This window comes from Chroicocephalus ridibundus, chromosome 1 (assembly GCF_963924245.1).
Source record: "Chroicocephalus ridibundus chromosome 1, bChrRid1.1, whole genome shotgun sequence".
In the NCBI taxonomy this organism is placed as follows: Eukaryota; Metazoa; Chordata; class Aves; order Charadriiformes; family Laridae; genus Chroicocephalus; species Chroicocephalus ridibundus.
The window spans coordinates 8,902,050-8,920,735 of record NC_086284.1 but is presented as its reverse complement, the minus strand read 5'-3'; the positions used below and the strand labels follow the sequence as shown (position 1 = coordinate 8,920,735).

The following is an 18,686-nucleotide window of genomic DNA, read 5'->3' as shown; positions in this document are numbered from 1 at the left end:
GGCGTGGAAATGCGTGCTGATTTCCGGGTTGTGCTGCTCTGGGTGAAGCATTTCCAGATGTTTCCATCTCCAGGCGTAAGATGGGTTTTGCATCCTGTATGGTAAATGCCTGCCAGTGGCTCCTGGACATGGGCTTGCCCAGGAAAACCTCCAGCTTTTCCCGGAGCTGCCAGCTCCTGGCATTGCTGAAGTCCCCGAAAAAAGAGGGTTTAGGGGATGTCCCCCTGCTTGGCGTGTTCCTACAACTGCCACCTCCCTGCCCAGCCTGAACCATTTGCACCCACAGGTTACGCTGTGCATGCTTGAGTGTTTTAGTCCACCAGAGCTGGGCTCGACCCCGGGGGCTCTGTATCCCAGGCTGCTTCGTTACCAGTGCTTCGTTAGCAGCCGGACACACTGCTCCGCTTGCTGCGCTTCCCAGCAGATGGGATGGCACTAATTGGTGCTAACTGGCGACAGCGGCAGCTGGAGCTGTGCGTGGCCCCGGAGCTGAACTGGACTCGGTGCTGGTACCCAGGACTTCGTGGTGGGGACAGGAGGTGGATGCCCTCCCTGGTTGGCCGTGGGGACGCCCCATCCCTCTGCCCTGCAGCAGGTCCTGCTCCCCGGCTTTGTTCCCAGCTTCCCCCCCACCTTCCCAGCCACGCGGAGACAAGAGCTGGTGCTCTCAAAGCCCTACCTTTGGGGACACCCTGGAAAGGGTCTTTTGGGCCTGCAGGGACAGGTTGAGGTGGAGGTGACGATGGAAAATAGGTCAGAAAGTGGGACAGCAGCCCCAGGCGTTAGACAGGACCAAGCGCGGATCCAGGAGGGAGCAGGGCCAAGCGCTGTTTGGCCTCTGTTTCCCATTTACCGTGCGTCCGAAAAGCAGTCGTGGGTTTGTTGTGTCATTTCTCTGTCCCCCCCACCCCATTGCAGCAGGAATAACCATGGGGCTCCAAGGATCAGTGGCAGAAGAGAATGTGGGGAGGTGTGGAGGTGAGCGTGCCGGACGCGGGACCTGGGCCGGGAAGTAGGAGAAGGCAGATGGGACGAGGGCACAGAGGGACGTACGGGGCCAGATCCTTCTCCTCTCACCCCGTCAAAGCTGGGGATTGCGTGCGGGGATCCGTGCAGCGATGGAAACCCTGATGAACCCCTGGCTTAGAAAATGCGATTTTTTTTCTGAAAGCAGGGGGCAGGCAAACCTCAGCTTCTCTCTGCTTTGCAAATTGAACAGATTCAGTGATGCTTTTAAGCCATCTTGAGGTTTACAACAGGGTTGGCAGAGCCCTTCGCTGCACCAGTCCCTTCCTGAATGGAGATGGCGTGTCCCACAAGCTCTGAATTTGGGATGGAAAGGCAGGAGCCGCTCTACCAACAACCATGGTTGTGGTCCAGTAGCACCGAGCGGGATTTCTCAGGCAGCTTTTTCCCTTCTGTGTCTCTTCGCGGCCATCGTGCTGCGTTCGGAAGCTGTGAGCGGGACCCCAAGACCCTGCGGTGCCGGGGACGGCGTCTGGGTGCTGCGCGTTCCGCTCAGGTCCCTTTTTTTTTGCAAGAAGTGGGGGTTTTTTTGCAAGGGTGTTCTTGAGCTTTCTAGTGGCCTGTCCCTCCCCTGGAGCTGCCCTCGGAGCTCTCGCTTGAAAAGGGAGGGAGGAAAAGGGGATGCAGGAGGAGATGGGCGAGCTGGTGACACCCGTGCGCAGCTCTTGAGTGGGACCCAAACCTTCCCACCCCCTGGAGACCGGTGAGGATGGGCAGCCCCCTCCTCATCCTCACTCACCCGCAGGCTGGCTCTCGTTTTTCGCTGCCTTTATTAGACTGTGGATAGCTGCTTTTTTTTTTTTTTTTTTTTTTTTTTTTTTCTCCTTTTTTTCTCTCCAAAAATCGATGCAGTTGACGGAAGCGGGTTTGCAGCAGCAGTGGAGGCGAGGGAGGCCAGGGGAGGATGAGGATGGTGTTTTGGGACATTCCGAGTCCCTGTCAGGCACAGGGACAAACTGATCCGGAGCTTTAATGGCAAGAGCGAGCCGGGGCGCTGGTGTCACTGGCGTTTTTTGTTATTTATCTGTGGTTTTTCTTTGTAATTCTTGAATTTGTTCAGTATTGATGGTGTCTCCAGGATAAAGTGGTGCCTCTAAGGGCGATGCTCGGCAGCTGCGCCTCTGCACTTTCCCTCAACGTCTGCCTGGTGCTGCCCAACGCCGCACAAAAACATCAGCTGCCACTTGTCCCCTGGCCTCAGGGCCACCCAGAGGGACTGTGTCTGCCCCTCAATCCCAAATCCCTGCTTCAGAGACCCCAGCTGGGCTGCCAGAAAGGGTCCCTGGTCCCCAGGGAGAGCTGCCCTTGTCCCCAAGTGATTTCTCCCCCTCCCAAAAACCAAGGTGAAACTCAAAGATGCTGCGTGTCCCTCCTGCAGTGACTGCTGCTCGGCTTGGGGAAGCTGTGATATTCCCAGCCCAATTCCCAGGGTCTAGTCCCAATTTCCAGGGGTTTAGCCTCAATTCCTGGGGGGGGTTCACACCCTTTCTCCAGCTTGGCCAGGCCCAGGGGACCCGGTGCGAGGCTGGAAGGGGGTGGAAATCCTGCAAAGGTTTTCATCCTCCTCATTTTTTAATCTAACCTGTCTCTTGAGCATCCCTGGGGTTGCCTCTTGCGTCAGCGCTTGCTCCTGTGCTGGAACCCACCCTCCCCCCCCCCCCCCCCAAAAAAAAGCCCCTACAAAGCAGCTCTGCTCTGGGCTTTAAAGCTGGGGCTGCAAAAAAACCCCAGCCATCTCCCCAAAAGAGCTGTTTGGAGCAGCACCGGCTCTCCCCCTCGGTCCAAAAAACCAGGTATTTCTGCAGCCAGTTTCCTGCAGAGATTTTGGGGTGGGGAATTGAGCCAGGTTTTGGGGCTGGGACGCTGCGCCCTCCCCTCTGCCAATGGCCCCGGCAGCTCCTCAGACCCTTTGTGGACGGGAATCAGACACTGTGGGGGTTTTAGGGTAGGTTTTTGGGGGGTCTCTGAAGCACATGAGGGTTATTTAATGCAAAAGACGGAGCTGACAGGAGGATATGGGATGGGTTCAGGGCTGGATGTCTGTCCCCAGGGTGCAGGGTGGCAAGCAGGCTGGTTTCGGGAGGCTGAGGGTGGCTCATGGCGGGTACCAAGCCAGGGGTGAGTTAAACTGGGCTGGGGAGGCAAAAGGAGCCGTGTCAGGGGGGCTGGTGGCCCGGTTTTGGGCAGAAGGAGAGTGCGGGGCTGCTAAAACCAGCACGGCATCCACATGAAGGAGCCCAGGGCAGCACCGGTGGCGGCCCCCGCCAGCAGCCCCAAGGCCATCTGGTCCCCGGAGACCCGGTAGGGATCCTCGCGCACGATGACGTGGGTCACCCCAGGAGCTGTAAGGCAAAAAGGGGGGTGAGCTGGGGAGGGTGATGGGGAGACACTGTCCTCCTGGCACCACGCTGATGCCAACAGAGGGGCACTGCTTCCCCCAAGGGGCGCCAGTGGTCTTGGGATGGAGGGAACCCCCATTTTTGGCTGTCACCCGTGTCCCCTGTGTAGCCACAGCTCCTTCCAGCATCTCCTCCCCACCCCCTGATGCACACTCCGCAGACAAATTAAACATCCCCCGGCTGGTAATGAGGTGAAGCATCAAACGAACACTGGGGAGGGATGGGGTGAATCAGGATCCGGCCACCCTCCCTGTGCCACTGGATGAGGCCACCCACCTCCGTACTGGTGGCCGTAGTGTCCGGAGCTGATGTAAGCGGTCTGGTGGGAGTCGAGGGGCACCGTCTGGTAGTAGTCATCGTCGTAGGGGTCGTAGACGTGCACCTGGGAGTGGTGGGAGCGCGGCGTGAGGCTGATGCCCAGACTGGGGCCACACAGGGCCCGGTGGAGCCACAGCCCAGCCGGTGTGGCCGTGCCGGTGCTGTGCCTCAATTTCCCCCGCGTGTGACAGCGTCTGAATCACTTGGGTTCCCCCGTGCTGCTGACAGCGGGGGCAGTGTCCGAAATGCCTGGGGCAGCCTTGGCTCAAGCACCTCAATCACCTACCTGTGCTCAGGTCACCTTAGCTGTGTCCCCTCTCACCTTAGTTTTGGCCCCTGTTACCTTAACCATGTCCCCATCACCTCAAATTCTGTCCCCGTCACCATAACTGTGGCCCCATCACCTTAACTCTGCCCACATTCCCCTTAACTGTGTCCCCCATCACCCTGTGTCCCCTGTCACCTTAACTCTGCCCCACTGCCCTAAGTGATAGGACAAGAGGAAACGGCCTCAAGTTGCCCCAGGGGAGGTTTAGGATGGATATTAGGAAAAATTATTCACCGAAAGGGTTGTCAAGCATTGGAAGAGGCTGCCCAGGGCAGTGGTGGAGTCACCATCCCTGGAGGGATTTAAAAGCCGGGCAGACGTGGTGCTGAGGGACATGGGGTAGTGGTGGCTTTGTCAGCGTTGGGTTGATGGTTGGACTCGATGATCTGAAAGGTCCCTCCCAACCTACACGATTCTGTGATTCTATGTTCTCCTCAACCTTAACTTCTGCCCCCGTCACCTTAGCTCTGTCCCCGTCACCCCAGCCCACTGAACAGGGTCACCCTCGGCTCTGTTGTCTTCCGTCGGTGGCATCACCAGCAGACTGCTCTCTCACTACCACTTCTCCCCAACCTTCTTCCCCATCTGCCTCCAGGAGCTTTACTCCCTGTGCCCCGGGCTTCCCTGATGGGCGCTGGCTCTTGGGGGGCCACCCCGAGCTCAGCATCAGCCCCGGGAGGGGGCACTCAGGTTGGTGTAACCTCCACCTGCGCCTGCCCGAAGCCCGTGCTGGGACGGTGTCCCTGTTTTGGGGGATGGAGCCTCACCGGGGTGGATTTAGCCTCCAGCACGGCCATCTTCCAAGCGCTGCAAACAAAACAGAGGGACACGGTTTTGGGGTGTGCTGGAGGGGGGGACAGGAATTGTCCCTGTGGGGCCACCTGGGCACACGTGTCCCCCTTCCTTCCCCCAGTGACCTGGATGTGGCCGCGGGGCCGGCGCTGATCTTTAATTCCCTATTAGCCAGCGCTGGGCTAATAGGTGGGGATGGGAATGTGCTGGGAAGTACCCGACACCATGGGGATGGGCACGGAGCTAAACGCTATCCCTGGGAACAGCCCTGGCTAAAACAAGGGCAGGCAGGAAAATGACATCTAAATTGGGGGAAAAAGCAGGTAACGGATGAATTTCCAATCAGCTGGGGTCAAGCTCAATTGATCGAGCTCAGCTTGGCCACGGCTGAACATCTCCCTCCATCTTAAGCGCAGCTGAAGGTTTCCCACTTTTCATTTTTTATAAAAATTAATTATTTTTTTAGAAATATTTTAATTTTCTTGTAAAAAATCAAGAAATTTATTTTTGAAATAAATGGAAGGGGAACAGTGCGAAAAGTGGGTGTTGCCTCCTGCCGGGTGTGGCCTTAAGCCAACAAGAATTTCATTTTCACATTATTTATCGCCAAATACCGATGAAAACCCTTCCCCAGTGATCCTCGGTCAGGCCAGGAGGTGATTTCTCATCCGGGAGGGAAACCCCTCCCCCTGCAGGACACCGGCTCCTTAAAAATAGCTGCTTTTGGCTCTGAATTATTCACCAGGAAACCCAAATCTCCGCCTGCGCCTATCGCCCTGCGAGCGCAAGCGGGTGTTTGAGAAAACAGGGGTTGTGCGGGGTTTTAGCCGTGGGTGGGACGTGCTGGGAGCGGGATGGGGCTCTCGCGCGGCCCAGGCTCCCTCCAGGCTCGGATAATTCGGATGAAAAAGCCAACAAGGGGCTTTCGGTGCCACCGTGGTGGGATTTTGGCTTACACGGCGTCATCCTCGCTCTCGGCGCACAGCGTTGTCTTGGAGCCGTCCCGCAGCACGATGGTCAGCAGGCAGTCGCGGCTCTTTCCCTCGGGTGGCTGCACGTCTGGAAGCGGAAGGGGCAGGATTCAGCGTCAGCGAAAAACCCCCCAGAGACCCCCCCCCAATCTGCCCACGGACCCTCCCGGGAGAGGGTTGTGCTCCAAATTACCCCTGTTACCCCTGGCACGAGCAGCCTCCCCGTGTGCCGCTAAGGGATGCAAGCATTAAAAACCTGCTGGGACACCGTGCCCCTCGTTCAGGTTTAATTTCGGCTCCGTCTCCGCTTACAAGTTAGCCTCAGGCTCTCAAAGGTTAAAAGCCAACCCGAGCGAAGAGCTGGCGAGCAGAAGCTTCCACCCCCGCGGCAGAAAGAAAGTGGACAGGCAGAAAATCGCCAAAAATCTGAAAGGCCGAGCTGTGTTTGTGCTTTGAATTTGCCAGATTCCAGCGAGCACCCAAGTTTTGTAGAAACGCTGGAGTTGGATCACGAGCTCGAGCAAGAACAAAATCTTAAATCCACGAGGATTGTGCATCTTCCTCCCTTCTCAAAGCTCGGCGGGACCCTCCGGTGAGGATAAACCTTTGGGTTCGTGCTCCCACCGTGGCATCCCGGCTTTGCCGCCGCCGCTCGCAACCCAAGAATGGCGCTTTGTGCGGCGGCCGTGGGCTGCCGGGGCCGAGCCGAGCTGCTGCTTTTTGTTCTCCTTGTTTGTGCGAGACGGCGAGGGATGAGTCAGGGACGTGGGATCGTGTTTTGAACAAGCACAAACCAGAAGGAGAGTTTCTCCTTCCTTCCCCAGGGAAAAGCAAGGGAAGAGAAGATGCGACGTGCATCTGGTGGGGGACAGCCCGGCGCTGGCTGGCAGCGAGAAAGGCGTGAATTAGGCAGCCTGGATTATTTTTGGGGTGTTCTAGATGCTCGCAAGAAGAGCATCGTTTAAAAGGGTTACAGCTACATGGAGAGCCCTGCACGGGATGGGGTTGGGGACGCGGGGCTTTGTTCACCTCTGCACTCGCGGCCGGTCCTCACATCCCGGCAGCTGTATTTGATGTGGATCCGGCCATCCATGTCACGCTGCGTCTCGTCGTGGTAGTAAACCAAGCTGCCGTCCAGGTAGAGGACGAACCAGTTTCTCTTCCAGCGGCGCAGGATGGAGCCTGACGGGATGGGGAGGAGGTGAAGGACGGCAGCGAGCCCGGCGGGATACGGCCAACGCGCTCCCGAGACCCAGTCCCGTCCCCCATATTTGCAGCCGGATCCCAGCACCCCCTGCAAGAGCCGCTGCATCCCACAGGGCACCTGTGCCCGGCAGGAGCATCCGGGGCAGCACGGCCAGGTGGCTTTAAATTAAAAAGAGCTGCCAAAAAAGCCATCAGGGCATCTTGGTGCTGCCCCGCCGTGCCTGCGGGACCGGATCCAGCCCCGGACATGGAGCCGCGTGTCTGTTTTGGTGGCAGAAGGCCCTTCTCTCCTCTTATGTAAATCCGTGAGCGGCTGAGCCGCGATTTCCTCGCTGCCATGGATTAACCGCCCGGGTCAGGGCCCCTCTCCCCCAGTGCCTCATCCCAACACCCCGTAGCCAAAACCCCTCTGGGGTTTCTTTGGAGGGGGCTCCCAACCTGGAAAGCTGAAAGGTCGCACTTACTCTGCCGCCAAAGCCAACCGCTCTTCACCAGCGCCATGGCTGCGGGAGGGTTTTCCGGACCTGCTGGCACAGGAAAAATAACAGGGTTAAAATAGCAGCTTCCGCCTTGCCTACGGTTTTTCCCCAGTTCTCACCTCCCTGCGGCTCCAGGAGCGAAGCGGGATGGGGATTCACCCTCGTTGCCCCTTTTTTTTTTGGGCAGGGGGGGAGCGATGGGATGAGCCGAGCGCACGGGTTAATCGGGGTTAGACAGACGTGGGCTTTCGTCATCTGGGGAACACGGCGAAGGCAGGGAGGGAGGAGGAACTCCAGCCACCTTTCTTTCTGCCTTTAATCTCATTGGGATTTAGGGGATTATCATCCCGTGGAGGTAAGTGGAGAAATCCGGGCTGTGTATGAAAACAGGCAGCAACTCCCCACGGCCCCAGTAACTTTCCACGGCAAACAACGGCCACACTTGTTTGTTTTCCCTCCCTGGATGGAAATTAGTCCTTAATAAGGCCATGAAGTCATCGCTCCCCGGGGTCCCCGAGCAGAGCCAACACCCCAGGGACAGGCCGGAACGGTTACCTGGCCACGGCCCCCCGCCTCCACCCATCAACCAGGGACTCCGGTGCCCCCATGATGGGGGCTCAGCACGCCAGGACGGCCTCCAGGACCGCCTGGCTGGGTCCCCTCCTGGTCTGGGGGAACACTGAGGCACAGACCCCCGCCCAGTAACCGCTGCGCTTGGTAACTGCGTTGCCCCGTGTCCGAATCCCGGGTGTCCACGTTCCCCTGGGGACACCAGCCCTGGTACGCTCATCCACTGCTTGTGTCCCCCTGGCACCCACATCCCCCTGGCACCCACGTCCCCCAGAAATCACAGCCCCTGGGTACCTACATCCCCTGGGACCCTCACCCTCCTGTACTCACACCCCCTCGTACCCCCATTCCGCAGTACTCACACCCCCGTGGTGCCCTCATCCCCCTCTATTTGCAGCCCCCGGTACCCACAGCGGGTGCCCTCATCCTCCTGTACCTGCATCCCTGGCATCGTTTTTCCCCCCTGTACCCTGTACTGCATCCCCCTTCTGCATCCCTCTGGTACCCACAACCCTCCGTACTGGCACCCCCCAGGTACCCCCCTCCCTCTGGTACCCACATCCCTGGTACCCCCACCTCCCTGGTATCCCCATCCCGGTACTCCCGTCCCTCTGGTACCCACATCCCTGGTACCCCCACACCTGGTACCCCCACCTCTCTGATATCCCCATCCCGGTACTCCCATCCCTCTGGTACCCACATCCCGGTACCCCCACACCTGGTACCCCCACCTTTCTGATATCCCCATCCCGGTACTCCCATCCCTCTGGTACCCACATCCCTGGTACCCCCACACCTGGTACCCCCACCTCTCTGATATCCCCATCCCGGTACTCCCATCCCTCTGGTATGCACATCCCGGTACCCACATCACCTGGTACCCCCATCCCGGTACTCCCGTCCCTCTGGTACCCACATCCCGGTACCCCCACACCTGGTACTCCCCATCCCAGTACTCCCCATCCCCCGATAGTCGTGTCCCCCCCCCCCCCCCCCCCCACCTCCGGTCCCTCCTCCCGTTCTCCCGCCATCCCGGAGCCCCCCGGAGCCCCCCGCGCATCCCTCACCGGGCGGAGGCGGCGCGGCGGGTCCCCGCTGCGGGCAGCGCTGCGCTCCGCTCCCGCTCCCGCTGCCCGGCCCTGCCCGCCGCTGCCCGCCCGCACGGAGCGCCGGGAGCTGTAGTCCGGTACCGGCGGGGGCGGGCAGGAGCGGGGCGGCGGGCTCGGCTGGGTAGAAACATCCCAAAGGTACCGGCCGGAGGGAAAATGCCCCTTTTTAGCGATTTATCCCCCAAAAGCAGATGCCCGGTGCTGGCGTGGCCGGGATGCTGCTGGGCTGGTGCCACCGGTGATGCCCGTGGTTCATCTAGCTGTGACCCACCGAGGAGATCCGCCACCTCCGCGTTCTCCCCAAAGCACCCCTTTTCCTCCGGAGACGGAGCAGCCGCACAGTCGGGAAAAGCTGGGCAATCGAGGGGGTCCCGTGGGACAAGGGGGCTGTAAATAACCCACACGCTGGTGCCCTTGGGAGGGCTTGGCCCAAACAGGAACACCAAAGCAGCGAGGGGATGCCCAGGGGGTTTCCTGCCCCACAGAGATGGGTCTGGAGCTGGGCATGGGGAGATGAGATGCTTCAGGGATGCAGGACCCTCCTCTGGTGCTGGGAATGGGTCTGAGGAGGTGTTTAATAGCACAACGGAGCGAGCAGCGGGGGCACATCACTGGCAGGAGCATAAATCGGGAACGACCCAAATTTTAAGCACCTGAGTGCTCGTCTGAATTAAATTTCTGAGTGGGGTGACTTAAAAATCAAGGTCTGACCTGGCTCCTGCTGGAGATAAGGGCAAAACTATCGTCGGCTCTGGAGACAGACGGGTTCAAGTCGCACATGCTCGAAGTCCGCAGGGTTGGAAAAGCTGCTGGAGTTGTCGCTGCACGTTACCGGGGCCCTTCACCCCCATTGGAGACATCTGCGGCTTTGCAAACCTGTTGGGAGAAAAAAAGATGAGAGTTTAGGAGCGGGGGAGAGCCCGGGATGCATCCCTGGGCCAGCGGTCCGTGGTCTCCAGCTTCTGCCAGGCAGATTTGGAAATCGTGGACCAGGGGACAGCGGGGAAAAAGGGGAGCTTGAATTATTCAGGGAGATCAAGAGCCAAGAATCACCCAACCCCTCTTATCCACTCCTCTTTTCCCACAAAAAAAGGGCCAGCAAGGAATATCTCTATATATATATATACACACACACACGTATTTTTTAATATCTCTCTCTCTCCATACAGATACACAGGGCATGCCCAGGCAAATGTGCAGGCGTTGCCGGCAGCAGGCGGGATTTGTGCGTGGGCAGGGATGTGTTTCTATCGAGACGATAGAGCCCAGAGCTTCTCCCAAAGCCTTTTTTTGCTGCCCCGGGGAAGGAAATAGCACGTTTCCTACGGCTCCGCTCGCGCGCTGGAAACGCTCGGGCCCGAGACGACTTAGGGAGCGCAATCCCCGGCGGCTGCCTGGCGTTACGCAGCTTCAAATACACGTCAGGTTATTTATAGTCAAGGCTGAGCTGATAATAAAGATGTTTATTAAGCATTTGGCAGCCCTTACTACAAAAAAAAAAAAACCCTCATGTATTCCAGCGGGTTTTTCGACGTAAAGCCCTTTCCCCTCCCTCTGGCGCTGGCTCTACTGCGGCGAACAGCAGCAGGAATTAAATTAATCCAGCAGCCTGCAGATTGATTACAAAGGAGTTAAATTGCAACCGCCCCATCGGCCGGGGCGCGCTCGCGCAGCCTTGCGCATCCCTCCACGCTGGTTATCCGGCTGCGAAACATCCCCAGTCGCGCTAAATATTTGAGAGACGCACATTTGGATATCAAGGGCCGGGCCAGACACTTTGTTCTGCGATGAATTAATGAAGAAGTTCCCTTAGGAAGGGTTTTGGGATGAAATTTGGAATTACTCTGGGCTACCCACCGGTATGGTGCTGCCCCTGCGTAGGCAGACATAGGCCACAATTGGGTATAAATCGCTCTCAAAGCTTTTCCACCGCGTTATCGTGAGCTTTGCCACAGCATTGGAATAATTTGTCTCCTTGACAGCAAAAGGACACGCCGCCGAGCGAAATAAATAGATGCTCTATTTAAAATGGCAGCAGATTTTCATGGGGTTGAAAATCTATAGCGCTGCGCTAATGGGTTCTGCTTGGCTGCAGCCCCCGGTCGGCCGGCAGATAAGACGTCAAGTTTATTCCAAGAAGGAGAGGAGGGAAACAACAACAACAACAACAACAACAACAGAAAGAGAGCAGAAACATAACCCCCGGGGAGCAAACAGCAACGCAGCCCACGGTGTTTGTGCTGGACGGGCGGACACGGCCGGCGTCCGGGATTGCAAACCGAACGCGGCACCATTAAAACATCCCCAAATCGCTCTGCTTCCCCTCTGGAGAAGAAAATGATGCTGGTGCGGGATTCGGGGGGTTCGGTTTATTTATTTTTTTGCAAACTGGGTTGGGTTTTTTTGTTAGATGGGATAAATTTGGGGCACGCTGGGTGGCAAGGGTGACCTGAGGAGCCGGGAGGTTATTTCCAGCTGGCAAAGCTGCTCGGGTGGAAGGGAGAAAGGATGAAACAGACTTGGCCCCTCGCGCGGGGGAGCCAAACCACGGATTTCCCCTCACTTTCTGTAGCAATCAGGTGCTGCTCAGTAAAAGAGATGAACTTTGAAACTTCCAGTTGGTTTTTCTTCCCGCTGGGCTCTGTCCGTGTCTCACCTGGGGGTGTCGTTACAGCAAGGAGCTGTCAGAGCGGTGGCTCGGTGCCTGGTGGAGATCTCCCCTGTCCCAGCCTTGGGTTTTGGGTATGGAACAAAGGATTTTTTTTTTTAAACTCTTCCCACGTCTCACATGATGTAGGAAACCAGCGTCTCCCCTGTCTCCTCCTGTCTCCCCGTGCTTGAACCCAGGATGAGGACACCCCAATGTTTGCTCTTTCTCTTCCTAACACACATCTGCCCTTGGGACAGGTCGGTACCTGGGTTGCAGGGGTGATAAAACCCCGCGATGGGCTGTTAAAGAGCCCTCAAATCCAGCGGGAGGCTCCTTTTACCAGTACGACGCTGGGAATCGCTGGGGCTGAGCATGTCGCATCGGTGCCACCGGCATCCTCCACCCGTAGGGAGAAACATGCAAGGAGAAATGTTTTTTTTGACACAGTTTTCACAACACTGTCCCCAACACCAGCACGTCCAAGGGGTGAGAAACTGAAGCAAACAGCTTGGGTACGACTCTTACCATCCCTTGGACACCCCCAACCCGACTGATTCCCCAGGGGATGTATTGATCTGAAAGGTCCCTTCCAACCTAGGCAATTCTATGATTCTGTTCTACGGTTCTGTTCAACATCGATCGCTTGGGAAACAAAATTCCCAGCATGAATCTTCACAAAAAGCAACATGAGCCATCAACGTGCGCTGGCAGCCCAGAAACCCCCCGCAGCCTGGGCTGCATCCCCAGCAGCGTGGGCAGCAGGGCGAGGGGGGGATTCTGCCCCTCTGCTCCGCTCGGGGGAGACCCCCCTGCAGTGCTGCCTCCAGCTCTGGGGCCTCAGCACAGGAGAGACACGGAGCTGCTGGAGCGGGGCCAGAGGAGGCCCCGGAGATGCTGGGAGGGCTGGAGCCCCTCTGCTGGGAGGACGGGCTGAGAGAGTTGGGGGGTTCAGTCTGGAGAAGAGAAGGCTCCGTGGAGACCTCAGAGCCCCTTCCAGTCCCTCAAGGGGCTCCAGGAAAGCTGGGGAGGGACTCTGGATGAGGGAGGGGAGCCATGGGACGAGGGGGAAGGGGTTTCCACTGCAAGAGGGGAGATTGAGCTGAGATCTCGGGCAGAAATTCTTGGCTGTGAGGGCGGTGAGCCCCTGGCCCAGGTTGCCCAGAGAAGCTGTGGCTGCCCCATCCCTGGAGGGGTTCAAGGCCAGGTTGGACGGGGCTTGGAGCAAGCTGGGCTGGTGGGAGGTGTCCCTGCCCAGGGCAGGGGGTGGCACTGGATGATCTTTAAGGTCCCTTCCCACCCAAACCATTCTGTGGTTCTATGAAACAGCAATGAGTGTTGTGAGGGACTGAGGGGACGTACCCCGTTGGTGTCAGTCCCGGGGTGAAGACCCACAGGAATTCAATTCTCCACCTCCCAGACACCAGCGCTTTCCCCAAATACTCTTTTCCTGCCCTAAAACCAGGGCGTTGAGCTGCGGTGACGCAGTTTGCACCCACCTTGGTGCCCCCTGCGCCGGCAGGTGCTGACGCTGCCCCCGAAAAGGTTTCAGGACAATTTTTCGTGCCTGATCCTGCATGAAAAACTAAAGTGCTCGTTTGCGCTCCTGGGGAAGGGCCTGTTCCCCCTCCCGGGGCTGTGGGGGGGTTGGGGCGGAGGGGGCAGCAGCTGCCATCCCCAAATATCGAGGGCGTCCCGGACGTGGGGCAAAGGGTTTCGGCGGGGAAGGGTCCGGTTCGGGCAGTGAGGAGAAGGGATGGGGCAAGGCCAGGCCGCGGCAGGAGGATGAGGAGGAGAAGGCGGCAGGGGGATCAAGGCCGGACCCCGCCATTCTGCCCTCCTCTCTGCAGGCCGCTGTAGGCCCGTGGCCCCGCGGTCGCCGGGCGGCTGCCGGAGCCGGGGCCAGGCCCCGGGGGCCGGCGGAGCCCCCGCTTGCAGGCCCCGGTGGGGGGGGAATCCCCGCCGCGGCCCGCGCCTCCCCTCAGCCGCCGCGGACTACAACTCCCACCATGCCCCACCGAACTACAGCTCCCGTCATGCCTTGCGCTCCACCGGGCCGCACTACAGCTCCCAGCAGGCAGCGCGCCGGCACTACACCTCCCATCCTGCCCCGCGCCCGCGCCTGGGCCCCCGTCTCCCTCCCCGCCCGCCCCGCGGGACTACATTACCCAGCGTGCCCCGCGCGGAGAGGCCAGCGCCGAGCCGCGGCGGCGGCGCGCAGGGGGAGCCGGGAGTGGTAGTCCCGGCGGCGGCTGTAACGGTCCCGCTGGTGGTACTCCCCCCCCGCCCGCCCGCCCGCCACCGCCGCCCCCTCCCCCACCGGCTGGCGGCTGCGGGCAGAGCAGGAGCCGCGGAGCAGGCAGCGCGAGCAGGGGGAGCGCGCTGCCGCCGCCGCCGCCGCCGCACCGGCTGAGGGGACGCCGCCGCCGCCGCCCGAGCAGCCGCAGGTGAGGGGGGGAACCCCCTGAGGGCGCTGAGGAGGGGGGGTGTGTGACAGCGGCAGGGGGGGCGGTGGTGGCTGTGAGCCCACCCCGGAGGGGACAGGGCCGGTGGCGGCGGGGGGAGCATCCTCTCAGCGCGGGGCTTTGCGTGGCCCCCGGAGGGTGAGGGTCAGGCGCGGGAGGAGGAGAGCCCCAGCCGGGGGGAAGGGGAGGGAAACCACCGCCCTGGGGAGGGCGAGACCCCCCCAGCGCCTGTTGTGTCCCCCTCCGAGAGCCTGTTGTGTCGTCCTCCCCCCTCGGAGCCTGTTGTGTCCCCCACCCTCAGAGCCTGGTTATCCCCCCTCAGAGCTTGTCCCCCCACATCTCAGAGCCTGGTTGTGTCCCCCCCCCCCCCCCCCACGAGCCTGTTGTGTCCCCCCACCCCTCAGAGCTTGTCGTGTCCCCCTCAGAGCCTGTTGTGTGCCCCCCCCCCTTCAGAGCCTGTCGTGTTCCCCCCTCAGACCCTGTAGCCCCCCCCCACTGGAGCCTGTAGTCCCCCCTTAGAGCCTGTTGTCCCCCTGAGAACTGCTTGTCCCCCCCCCCCAGGAGCCTGGTTGTCCCACTCCCCAACCCTGTTGTCCCCCCTCAGAACCTGTTGTCCCCCTCGAGCCTTCTTGGCGGGCTTTGCCTTCAGCCCCACGGGGAACGAGTGGGCTCGATGCCTCCTCCCGGGGGAGGGGGGGGACACGGCGATGGTCCGGGGGTTCACCTCAACGGAGAGCCCACCGAGGAGCCACCACCGCCGGGTCCAAGCCAAGTTTCACCTTCTCTGGGGGTGGAAGAAGAAGGAGGGAGATGGAGAGACGGGGCTCACCGGTGATTTTTCTTCTGCGTGTCCATCCCTCAGGACATGCCGGTGTGGGGTTTTGGGGGTGCAAACCCCAGAGATGGGGGGACGTCAGCCCTCCACGGTGTCCCCCCCACCCACTGCCAATATCGAGAGGGGCACGTGGGGACGACGACGACGGCGGCGGGAGTGATACAGGGAATATTAACGAGCCCGCCAGCAACTTTATGGGATGGGAAGGGCCGAGTTGCCGCCGTCTCCCCCTGTCCCGCTCCCTCTGCAGGGGGGGGTTTAAAAATGGCCTGGGTTTAGGGAGACGGGGGGATGTCAACGTGCAACATCTGTAGCCCGAAAGCAGGGAGCACAAGGTTGTGAAATGTAAGGCGGCGTTATTTATTCTGTCTATTTAAAATAGCATATTCTATTCATTTTTATGAAGGGGGTGATTTTTTAAATTTTTTTTTTATTTTTTTGGTAATCGCTTGGATACTTTGTTATCGGCATTGTGGTTTTCAGGGCAATGAAGTCCATCGCTGTATTGCGGGTTAATAATGCCAGAAAGGTGCTTAGCTTCAGTCCTTTATAGAAAACAGAGGAGCCTTGAAATATGGAAATGAAATAAATATTCATTGTCAAAAAAAGGTTTTGTACTGTGTTGGATTTTGGGGGGATTTTTTTCCCTCTTCTCCCACCCCCAACCCCCCCCGCACATTGTGATGATAAGCTTTCAGGTTATGGCTTGTATTTCCATAAACTGAATTTCATTCAAAAGGCATTCATTTAGTGCTGAATACTGTCAAATGTAGAAAAATGAGCAGGTTCAAGGTTTTTTTTTTTCCCCTCTCCTGGACAAAGGCATGTTGTACTAACCAGAAAGAAACCCCAAGTGATTCTATTTATGTTTTAATCAAAATATGATTTAAGATGCAGTGGTGTTTTTATTCTTGCTGTTAAATAGTGATGGAGGAAGCTAGAGCTTTTCTTTTCTCTTCTCTCTCTCTTTTTTTGTTTTTTTAAAGGAATGTGAATGATGGAAACATCTTTAGGGAAACATTTTGCTGGACTTGATTGCATCAACCACATTATTTCATGAAATGTTAACTGTGAAGTGGTTGTTGATTAGAACTCAAATTGAGGAGTGATGTTGAGCAATGTAAAGAAAAAGGAAATTAATACTAGGAGGCCAAATGGTTATTTTTTTATTTTTTAGTTCTGATTTCGATTTTGAATTTTAACTGTTTCATAGATTCTCTTGACCCTTATGGCTGAGTACATGAAAAAAAAAACCCAACTAACAACTATGGCCTGAATATTTATTCTTGCTGGATGTATGCAGTCATTCAAAGGACTGATAGCAGTTAGGAATGTACCCTCTGGATGAAATATATATTAAATCTGATTAACTTCTGTTCTGGAAGTTACAAATACCAACTTGCCTAGTTACGCATCTTAACTTTTTTTTTTTTTTTTTTTAAACCAGAGTAAATGTTTACATTTTCCAGAAGGGATTTCTCTGTACTGAATGATGTGCTTATAGTGGCCTTTCATTTTAATGCACTTCTGCTGAGTATTTAAGATATTGTTATTCAGATGTATGGTGTTTTTTTTTTTTTATTGTAGACTCTTTGGTTGATTAAAATTCCTGGCTATTAGTAAAGACGCAGTTTTTTGGAGTGGTAGATTATAACCCTTCTCCTTTGGGACAAAGGGATTGGAAGCAAAATGACGGTGTGCCGTGAAGGTGTTTTGAATTTGTTCAGTAATGGGAATATTGCTTGGAGTGAGAAACCTGAACGATACGCCTGTATTGCGTCAAAATTAATGAGAAATAACTATGGGATACGGTCATTGAGGGAGAACATGCTGTAGAGGTCCTTTCTGATCTTAGGTGATACTCATCGGTCAGGTTCCATGACAAGTCTGCATTGCAGTAGGTGAACTATTTAGGGATTTTTTTAAAATCCCTCTTTGCATTCAAGTTTTTGTGCTCCCCTGTATCAGTTACCCACCGCCCGGATCACGGGGAAAACCAGGAGAGAAAGGTGATACTGCTCTTGGTGCTCCTGAAAACATTTCTCCGGCAAGTGAAAATGCTTCGGAGAAACATTTCTGCGAAAGGCCTTCAGTACCTCAGCTGAAAGCATAATTAAAGCGATAATTAAATTGAGTCTAAATTTAATTATCTGATCTGTCTAGAAGAGCTTGTGAACCTCGGTTGGGGCGCATAGGTGCAAACGCAGCCGCTTTAGGCAAGTGTGTTTAATCCAGGTTAGTGTCCGCTTTCCGCAAGTTTTCAAAGGTGACCGCCATGAGATGGGCACTGATCTCCTTCTCTGGGAAGCGGGACGTTCGTAGCTGGGATGGAGCTCCTGGGTCACCAAGTCCCACCTGCTGCGAAAGCCAGCAGCCGTGGCATAAACATAATCCAGTCTTATTTTAAGCCCAGGTGTTTTTCTGCTGCTGCCCGTGGCAGAGGAGCGTTTCAGACCTTTATCCTCTGGTAGTTAGAAACCTCCACGTTTCCACCCAGGAACTCTGTGCTCATTTCCAGCTCTCAAGCGGTTGGTAGCAGTTGATGAGGCTGTCAAAAGGGAAATACGACTTTTATATCTTCCTTTCTGAGCTCACTCTTTCCTTCAGTCTGGATTATGATCTTCATTTGTCTTCAAGTCATGCCTTTTGGGCTTGATTGTATCTGCAGAGGCCCCCAATTTCCCTTTCCGCAGCACAAGTGCTCCGTGTACTTTCTGTTTCCTCTGCGATTCATAAAGTCTCTCCTCAAACCGCCGTGTCCTTAACTGTGCATTTCGGCCCCGAATTAGCTCTCCACGCGCTCGCTGACGTGCGGCTGGACGGTGCTGCGCTCGGCTGGCTCTTCCTCAGGCAGCTGTGGATGGTCGAGCCCCATCTCCCCGCACCGCGGAGGTGTCACGAGGCGAGAGACGTGCGATGTCCTGCCAATCTCCTCCTCCCAGCCCCGGTACAACAAAGAAGTATTTGAAGCATCCCCTAGAGAACCGTGTTATTAGCCAGGGTACTCGGGGAGGAGTGAGTCTTGCAAAGTGCAAAGGAGGTAATTTTTGTACAGCGCCGTCTTTGATTTATTTGCGGGTGAGATCCAGGCGTCTGAGAAGGAGCTGGCTGCGAAGGAGAGGTTGGTAGCTCTTCATGTTGGTCTTGCTTCTTAATGTACCGTGATCTTTCTAATCAATTAGACTCAATTTCGCTGCTTAAAATCCGTAAGTCGTCATGTTCAGTCCACAGAAATATTAGATGCAAAATGATTGAATGAGAAAAGCGTTCTCGTCGTATTCGACGGTGTTTTTCCAAACTACGCAAACAGCGTTTTTTTGCTGATTTCAAATGTGAATCGATTAGTCCCACCTGAGGTCCCTTCAGAGGTCCCTTCCAACCCTACGATTCTGTGATTCTGTGGTGTTACTGGATTCTTGTATGCTGTCGTACATCTCTTCAATAAATAAATGAAGATTTCTGTTTCGGTGACAATAAATAAAATCCACCTATCCATTTTTTACCCGTTGATGGTCTTTTAACTCTTTGAATTAAAAAATGT

The 18,686-nt window shown here is 56.6% G+C and overlaps 2 protein-coding genes across 13 annotated transcripts in view; one reads left to right on the top strand and one right to left on the bottom strand.

Moving 5' to 3' along the window:
• Positions 1–1,820: 1,820 nt before the first annotated feature.
• PLEKHB1 (pleckstrin homology domain containing B1) lies at positions 1,821–10,046 on the bottom strand. Of its 4 annotated transcripts, none has more exons than XM_063327504.1 (7): positions 9,910–10,046; positions 7,505–7,564; positions 6,864–7,016; positions 5,820–5,922; positions 4,839–4,878; positions 3,702–3,807; positions 1,821–3,368 (listed from the first exon to the last, which is right to left on the bottom strand). In XM_063327504.1, the coding sequence occupies exons 2-7, from the start codon at positions 7,539–7,541 to the stop codon at positions 3,232–3,234; spliced, it is 576 nt and encodes a 191-aa protein (XP_063183574.1). In that variant the 5' UTR covers positions 7,542–7,564; positions 9,910–10,046; the 3' UTR covers positions 1,821–3,231. The 4 variants fall into 4 exon arrangements, with proteins under 4 accessions (XP_063183574.1, XP_063183558.1, XP_063183567.1 ...); XM_063327488.1 differs by lacking the exon at positions 9,910–10,046 and adding an exon at positions 9,157–9,274; XM_063327497.1 differs by lacking the exon at positions 9,910–10,046 and adding an exon at positions 9,157–9,253 and having other exon boundaries at positions 7,505–7,567.
• Positions 10,047–14,149: 4,103 nt separating this feature from the next.
• The window catches only part of FAM168A (family with sequence similarity 168 member A), a 222,045-nt gene continuing 217,508 nt past the window's right edge, over positions 14,150–18,686 (top strand). For 2 of the 9 annotated variants that reach the window (XM_063327536.1, XM_063327566.1), the window contains exon 1: positions 14,159–14,292. The gene's annotated coding sequence lies outside the window, so the exon portion shown is untranslated. Of the gene's footprint in view, positions 14,293–18,244; positions 18,267–18,686 lie in introns of those variants that run through there. The other 7 variants (XM_063327589.1, XM_063327556.1, XM_063327618.1 and 4 more) reach the window with 6 other exon arrangements.